Here is a 9178-nt window from a genome sequence, read left to right as displayed (position 1 = left end):
TTGATCTGCCTTGTGCCTGATTTATAATTTTGTCAAAAAATACGATTTTCAAAAGATGTTTTTCTGACACCTAATTTTTCTGTTGAAATTGAAAAAAAATGTTTGCAATAACCTGATGGTGCAGGTTCGGCACGGAAAATTTACGCTTCACTGGCGCGTGTCACTGTTTTAGCGCTCCTTCAGCAGCAAATGGTTCTCTGCAGTGGCGTTTCTGGGTGTACTTGCACCCAAGCCTAGGCCAGTGGTTCTCAAATTAGGGTCTGGGGACCCCCAGGGGTCCTTGAGGGGGTTTGCGGCAAAATTGCTTAATAGCATCAAAATCTGTTTAACCACTTTAAACCTATTTATACATCAGCATATACAACAATGGACAGCAGGCATCTTGTCTTGATGAGAGTGCCCTGCGTTGTGAATATTAACAGTGTGGATCAGCGGTGTGTTCTACCGTCAGATGCTGTGTACGGCGTATACCTTGAGATGTTTTTTCGTCGCTACCATATACAGTACCTTCAAAAGCTGTTTCATCCATTGAAAATGCGAGATCGTATACCCACGACCACGCGCACCGTATCGTAGCGTATACCTTCCGAAAAAAACTAGAACACAACACTGGTGTGGATAATCCAATATCATGATGATGAGTGACTTGCAATTTTATTCTGATTTGATTTGAGAAACGAGGTGTCCAATGATAATGTAGCGGAGTAAAAGAATAATTTTCTTATTTTGAATGTATTGAAGAAGTAAAAGTTGTGATGAGTAGGCTATGAAATCAAGTTAACTCGTGAGTGCCAAGAACGAGTTATCACGAGTATTTTCCTGAATATCACGAGTCTAAAAAATACATATATATATATATATATATATATATATATATATATATATATATATATATATATCGTGATTCGAAGATTTGCTGCTCCATTCACTCCAACTTGTGTACTTATTTTTTTACTATGTATTTTTGGCCCAGACATGCTATTTTCAAAGGCAAACAATTAATGTCAACGAGGTCGCGATGACCTCGCTGACATTTGTGAAACCACACAGTATGACCCTCAGTGATTAGCAATCATCAGGGGATCGATCATAATGGAGATAAATATTCTGTGACTACTTTAAAAGGTAAGAAAATCGAAAAATCGCTGGCAGTGGGCAAACGCAGCCAGAAATAAGTCTGGCAGTGAGAGAGAAGTATTATAACAAAGTACTTGTACTTTTTTTACTTTACACCACTGGTATTTCTGTATTAATTAAATCAGTGTCCTACCTATTCTGAGGAAAACCTGGAGACTGTCAAGTAAGCCACTGTACTCATATTTTTATTTTCTAAATCAAAGATTTGCCGCAGACATGGACAAGTCTAGCCACAGACCACTAGGCAGGAACTCAAAACTCAAATGCAGGAGACGTGGATGTTGAACATTTACATGACTTTACTGATTAAACAATGACTACAGCTAAGCAAGCACACAACTGCGTACTAAAACATAACAGGGAAGAACCTGACACACCAATCCAACACTGAACTGAACACACAGTCATGTCACACCAAACCAGTCTCAGCTGGTCCACACAGGTGATGACCCTCTGGGAAAAGAGTCTCATCAAGGCTTCAGGGAGGGAGGAGTGGAGAGGGGGCGTGTAGAACAAGGGAAGGGTGCACCCACTGGGCATGGGCAGAGGCCATGATCGTGACACAATCAAATCAAGCTCAATGCTTTTTGAAAACAAATTTCCCAATAATAAAACATACCCAGGTAGCCTAATTGATAAATTAGTCACAGGAAGTTGGCATGTAAACCAAGGAAAATGCAGAACAGAACCTGTGAAAATAGGCTCTGAGTGGAGACAGCAGCAGGCATCTCTTCCCCCTCCTCTCCTGCTCCATCGGAATGTCAGCAGAGCACAGAGCAACAGGGCGTTGTACAGGGAATACTACACCTTATTTATCAGATTCCTAAGGACAAGCCAACACTTAAGCTGAAGGTGAATGGACAAACTATGCAAATTTTCATAGACACAGGTGCGAGAGTAGTCTAGTGTAAACATAGCAAAACATCAGGTAGTAGACACATAAGAACTGTGGGAGTTGGAGGCATGCCAAATTCGAGCACCCTCAGTGAGCCAATTTCAGTAGAATCGTGCACAATTCCACATTTCCTTTTTTCACTAAACACTCTGCTCAATGCTCATACAGCAGATATGCAATCACTACATGTAAATTATTGGGGCAGGGATCTAGGTATATTATGGGAAGTAACGGTGTCGATTCACTGTATACCAGATGGAGTTTTTTTTTTCTTTTTTTTTTTTTTTACCAGATGATAAAACAGGAAATACTCAAATTCTTCTGAATGTGAACACAGATACTTGATACTGTTGGACACTAAACTGAACCTTGTGTGAGTGTATTTGTGACAGCAGCTCTGAAAATAATATCACACAGCAAACAGCAAAAACAGGCTGGAGGGTGTGATGTTACAACGAATCCAAAACGTTCTCCAAGTACCTGTCTCCACATGGCACTAGGAACAGGAGCGGAGCCTTTAGAGCCTTTTCACGCAGTCATATTAGCCCTGAGGGCTAATACCCTGACTTCCAGACATTGATAACACGCTCCACCATACAGTATCCCTCTCTCGCTTGTAACAACAAAAACAAAAACTCAATAGCAGTGGTGGAAAAACTAATCAGATTTTTCACTTGACAAAAATAGAAATACCACAATATGAAAAAACACGTTGCGAAGCATTCTTAGTTCATTTCCACCACTGCCCAATAATAGAGCTTTGATGTCCTGAATGATTTGACCTTCCCCGAGGACAGTACGCTGTCGGGCAGAAACCTTGTATGTCCATATTTCAACTTGTTGAATGTTTATTTTTTCATGAATTACTTCATCATGCAAGAGTGTCGCACAAGAATAGTGAAGATAGCAATCTATGAGCTTGTAGATCGGCTATTTTCATTATTTTACTTTTAACTATTTTACTTTTTTTTTTATAATTAAAAAGGAACGGTTTTGGACATACAAGGTTTCCACCCGACAGCGACGACATTAATCCAGTACGTGGATAACCTGCTGATTGCCTCAAAGAGGCTTGTGAGAAAGACTCCATCATTTTGATGAAAGCACTGGCCGAGCAGAAGCACAAGGAATCACTTCACAAACTCATTTTTTTTGCCAAACCCAAGTAGGACACATTCTGAGTGATTGCTGTGCCATGAACGAGTAAAAGCTCTGACCTCCATGCCAAAACCTACAACATAGAGGGAACTTAAGGTCATTCTTGGGGGTGGTGGGCTATTACTGTTGCTCATATCACATTTCCCCCAAAGTTGAATATACCCTGTTTGGAAATATGCATTTGGGCCCGTGACATGTGTACTGTATCTTCTGACAGCCCCTGCTGTCAGAAAATGAATAAATAAACAAACAAACAAATAAAGAAATAACAGTGTGTGACCCTAAAGATTACGTTGATTCTATGTCACACAACATATTTTAGTGCAAAACACTCTGTAAAAGCAGGAGGTATACGGGCTACGGCACCTAACACACGTAGTGCAGGGCCTTGCAACAATGCCAGAGCTAGCTAACATGGACGACAGAGCAACACACAGAGATGTAAACAGTGAGTGTCAGACAAGAAAGAGAAAGCAAAGCTCGCAAAAATAGTGAATGTCTTCAGAAAGAAAGAAGGATAGCTAGCTCAACTATTGGGACATTTATTAGAAAGAATCCTCTTGAAATGTAATGATATTTTAAGCTGTTTCTAGTATATTTGCCTTAAAAGTCACCCTTTTCCTGATCTTTATTTATTTATGTATTTATTTATTTGTTTGTTTGATTGTTTGTTTTCTTTTTTTTTTTTCTTTCTTTTTTTTGACCAAATGAGTTCCTAGATTGCCCATTTCCAGCTCCCTTTACTGGACCCTCACTTTTGTCACAAAGTTTCCTGGTGAAATGTTATTCAAACAATACAGAATCATATATTACCACATGTTAAACCTACAGTAGAAACCTATGCAAACAAGTTTCACAAATGCTGTATGTCTTTTTATGGCTCAAACAATAAAGAGGTGAGGTAGGCAACATAAAAAGGAGTCAAAGTACAGTCTGTTGCCAGGTTACAGTCGAAATAAAGTTGAGTACTAAACTTTTTGATTGGCCCTGGCTGTGCTTGTCTACCTGCTTTATTCAAATGTGGCATTATGTAACATTGTGAAAATGTAATTTTCCATGGAATTAAATCTTGTTTTTTGAACCCCATGGGCAAAGAGAATCGCTTATTTGTACAGTATGTGTGCATGTCTGTCGCCTCAAAAGTTGACTAATCACAGATCATGCTGCTACGTGCATAACATCCAAAGACAGAACCACCTCCGGCCATAAATAACACAACATAAACAGTATGCACAACCAGGAAGTGAAAGGCAAAGTGATGGAGAATGTGAAAGCTGGATCGCAATTGATAATATATGCACACAAATGTTGTTGGTTTTTTTCTCAGTGGATCTCTTAGTTACACAAACAATATTCTTGTGAAGCACTTTGTACTTATAGGTGAGGTGATTCATTTATAAAGATTGATATTTAGATTTGGCCAAAGGAGACGTACAGTCTAGCAGTGGTTCTCAACCTGTGGGTCGGGACCCCCTCATGATTTTAGGGGGGTCCCCAGATGACAGCGAAGTGACATGTAAGGACTCTTAAGACCTTTTTAATACCTAATAAAATAAAATAAGACCATTACATCAAAAGTAAGAAACAAACTACACTATACAAACTGGTCAAACATTGGCCAAATTGTCAAATAATATAAGAAAGAGAGAACATTTTTTTTAAATAGACGATCTACAAGCTCACAACACCTTGCAACGAAAGGCATTGCGAGCTTGGAGATCTGCTATTTTCTAATATTAGATAAATCTAATATTTATCTGTGGAATCGAGTCGAACAAAATGCCTCAACTCTTACACTTCCATGTGCTTGTCAGGTTGGGGGTCCCCAATTCAAATATGAGTCTTTTGGGGGGTCGCGCCCTGAAAATGCTGAGAACCACTGCAGTAGAGTAGACGACCTCCACATTAGTTGACACACCCCCATGCATGGGCACAGACTTTTGGGAGGGCAGGTGAAGGTCATACTTACAAACTGCAATTAATTCATTACCAGGACGGTAGCACATTTACAAACGAGAAGCTATCAAGAATGGAATCTAACACTTTTGGGCATGACATGCATTAAATAGATGTGCTGCAGTAGGCATGACCTAAAACCAGACTCATCAGGAGGGGAAAATATGGGACCCTGCCAACAAAAGGACCTGGCCTATCCTTGAACGAGAGTAGGACAGAGAGCAGTTGCGGGTTGTTTTGGCAATAGTGAAATTATGGGGGCATAAGTAAGGGCACTTTCTCCTGCCTGTGGGGATGATGCCAGGTTTTTTTGTGTATAGTGTGGCTTCATCATTGAACATCACATTGGGATTTGTGTAATCTCTCAAGAACAGATTCCGACCTGCGGTGGAATCTGTCGGAGCGGTTCGTCCTAACCAGTGCGCATTGGCTAAAAGTGGGCGTGCCTTCAGATCAGGAAGTGGGCCGCGCTTTACCCAATCAAATGTAGTGGGCGGGATTCACGTGTCCATCCACCATGATCCACCCTCCCCCCCTCGAAACTAGCCGAAACTAATTTAACAATAGCGTCCTCGGAGCGGACAAAACCACGGAAAGATATTCACATTTTAAATTACTCTTTCATCATAGAAACAAGTGGGCTTATAACCAAAACCATCCATGTTCTCTGGGAGAAGTGGTGTTAGTGTTCCGTGTAGAAATATTGTTAGTGGGAATGAAAACATGGTCGCACCAACCGGAAGTGATGCGCTATAGGCAGACATGAAACCGGTGTTTCCCTGCGCTCTAGTCTAACATTATACTCCTGCCAGACTCCACAGAATATCAGAAAAGCAGAGGTCGCTGTTTTTCATTTTCTGTGGGGTCTGGCTACGCGAGACTAGGATTTGTGTGGCTTCATTAACAAAGTACCCATAGTAACTTATTTTGGATAGATAAAGCCTTGAGCATACCACCTTCGTTTATTGTTAAAAGCACTGTTACTAGCAAAATGTGTTTCTATTCATTCAGGGTAACTGGTAAAATGTGACATCAAAGCTAACAAAGCCGTAAAGGACCAGTTTTTATCTGGGGCTTGGCTCTAGCAAAGTCCTCCAAAAGTTGATAAAAATTCCATGTGTATACAGTAGGTCAGAGGTATAGCAACCACCACTTTTTGGTGATCAGATTGGGCTACTAAGGTGATCATTGAGTTGATGTTACCCACTCCTGGTATAGATGACTAATGACATGACATGAGCACAATAAAAAACTATTATGTCTTTTGCCTTGCAACCTTTACATTTGGTCATCTCTGCTGTCAAAAGACTACATAATGGTAAGTTGTAATACGTAACTACCTATGTAAAGCTATAGGAAGAGAGATGACTAGCTTAAGTCATAGTTATGAGCTTATGACAATAAAACCAATTTAGAATAAAAGGCATTTCCCCTTTAGCATAATTGAAAATGATCGGCATCATCAAATTCAAATACATTGCAATAACCAATCCATACAAGGAAGTAACAAGTGCACAGATCATAGCATCCCATACAGAGAAAACAAAAACAGAAAACACATGTAACACAATATATCCACTTTCACTTAATATATCAGAGACATTGCCATGGAGGCTGGATATATTGAGGCTGTTAAATGCCATCGTAGAGGGAGAACTGTTCTTTTATTGGATGTAGGAGAGAACTGTTTTGGAATTATGCGCTTGGAACTCTTGCACCAAAAGATCTAAATGAAGACTTTAATATCAAATCAATCCTGTGAATCTGTGAATAGGGATTTAAGCTTTTGGTTACTGTACCCCCTATTATGTCTTCATTTATTCCTTGTATGGATTGTTTTTTGCAATATCCTATAGCATAATTTCACACAAATGCGTGCGTGTGCAGACGCCCACACACACACACACACACACACACACACACACACACACACACACACACACACACACACACACACACACACACACACACACACACACACACACACACACACACACAGAACACATGAGTATGACCAATTCAGGCATTCACCAATGTACTAATTTGCAATTTCTGTTGAGGTCCTTGAGATTGGCTGAGTCATTTTCAGCCTTGGCTCATGAGCACACAGGATTGGCAGATGGGAGAAAGGCACTGCAGGGGAACAGAGAGGGAAAAATGAAGGCAACGCAAAGGAAGACGAAACAAGGTGGAGCTGACGATGCACTTGATGAAGCCCTGCATGGGCGAAACGTTCTTGTTTGGTTAGAATAATGAAGAAAAGACGGGAGAGCAACCTATCGTGTGCGGACATTTCCTTTTTCTTCACTGGAACTGACAATGCACCGACAAACAGCTGACTTAAATATCAGTAATCTTCGGCAAGCGACAAGCGGTCATGCAACACAAATGTCTCCCTCTCTCTGAGTTGGAGTCAAAGTGGGAGTCAGAGAGAGAGAGAGAGAGAGAGAGAGAGAGAGAGAGAGAGAAAGAGGGACTCACAAAAAAGTAGTGTGAATCAAACTACACCCACCAACAGCAGAGGTCAAGAGAAGAAAATGGAGGAGTGGAAGAAACAAAGGCCTAGCACGTAACACTTCATTCTGACACCATGGGAGAAAGGCGAGAGACAATGAGAGGAAATGAGGAAGCCAATTCACCAAGCCTGTCTAGCAGACAAGGTACGTAGGATACCCTGTTGTATTATTCCTCTGGCTCTATCTCCTTCTATCTGTCCTTTCTTCAGACAGCTGTCCAGGAGCTTGAAACAGACTTCACCTGCACGGCCTACACTGTTGACAGGTGCTTTGCTCTCTGTCTGCCAGGAGAATGCTCGCCCCTTTCTTTTCTTTCTCCCCTCTGCCCACTAAGCCTTCAGAAAAAGCGATGGCCGATGTTGCGGTTCAAACCCTCTTGAGAGCTAGAAAGCATGATAGAACTGTGATTGGTATTTCAATCACACCAGCAGACTTAAGACGTTCCAGATTCTCAGGCTCAGCAGGTATAGACGAGCAGCAAATCGTTGTTTCAAGAAGCATGGGCCTGAAATAAAAACATGTCTCTTTTCTTGCAGTGAAGCATTTAATTACATAATAGAGAAATATGTCTAAAAACCATAATGTTATCTGAAATAGATTATTATATTATTAAATACGGGGTGCAGTGATTTTCAGTGACCCCCCCCCCCAAACATAATCATCAGGTATTATGGTTATACTAGGAAGATTTTTTTCAAAAAAGTGTACAGAAAGTGTTAAAATTATGTTTTTATGTGGACACGCCTCCAGTTCATTAAGTATACCTGGTTCTCACCTTAGCACCTCCTCCACCACCTTAGCACCACCCACCTGTATAGTCCCTCCTCCTCCTCATGCCCACACCTGTTGTGTTATGATAATGAGGGTTGTTTTTCTATTGGCACGTTTGACCCTCAAGGTTTCAGCCTCCAGGAAGAAACTCAAAATAGTCAGAGAAGACATAAAACACCATAAAGACACCACCAGGGGGCTTAATGAAGTTCTATCAACCTCATAGCCACATGAAAAACAGAAAAAGGGCAAAACCATGGCACCACCTCTTTAAGCAAACCGCAATTAGTGTCAATCACAAATTACTTGCAAAATCTCAACAACCACTTGTTAAAAAAACAGTACAATGTAAAATATAAAGGAAACGCTAAAATAGCTGTAAATGACATAATATAGATTAATAAGTAAAAATAAAAAAGATAAAAACAACATTCCATAAGGCTACATGACATTAATTGCAATGAACAGAATATTGCAACCATTAGTGACGCAACATGTTATAAGAAAGGTGCAAGATCTAACTCTTCATTAAGACCCTGACCTAACTGTAGCTTTTAGAGAATACATTCAGAAAGATTATCTTTGTAATTAATAGGCATTTTAACCTGTCCCCTCCTCATGTGTTTACAGCGACCACTTGACGACAGAAGCTTTTAATGAATGTGCACTGCAATGTCCAGATTCTTTGCAGTGCACCGCCATTGGGTAATTCTCATTTGCTGTTCTAATGGCATATTTGTGTTCC

General features: G+C 40.5%; 1 protein-coding gene across 1 annotated transcript in view; it reads left to right on the top strand.

The window, feature by feature from the left end:
• The first annotated feature begins 7762 nt into the window (after positions 1–7762).
• myom3 (myomesin 3) overlaps positions 7763–9178 on the top strand; it is a 72125-nt gene continuing 70709 nt past the window's right edge. Inside the window, exon 1 of the mRNA XM_084051895.1 lies at positions 7763–7806. Within this exon, the coding sequence (XP_083908021.1) occupies positions 7768–7806 (39 nt within the window). The 5' untranslated portion in view covers positions 7763–7767. The remainder of the gene's footprint in view (positions 7807–9178) is intronic.

Source organism: Gymnoscopelus microlampas (assembly GCF_963454915.1).
Source record: "Gymnoscopelus microlampas genome assembly, chromosome: 3".
NCBI classification, from domain to species: domain Eukaryota; kingdom Metazoa; phylum Chordata; class Actinopteri; order Myctophiformes; family Myctophidae; genus Gymnoscopelus; species Gymnoscopelus microlampas.
This window is presented reverse-complemented; position numbering and strand designations above follow the sequence as displayed.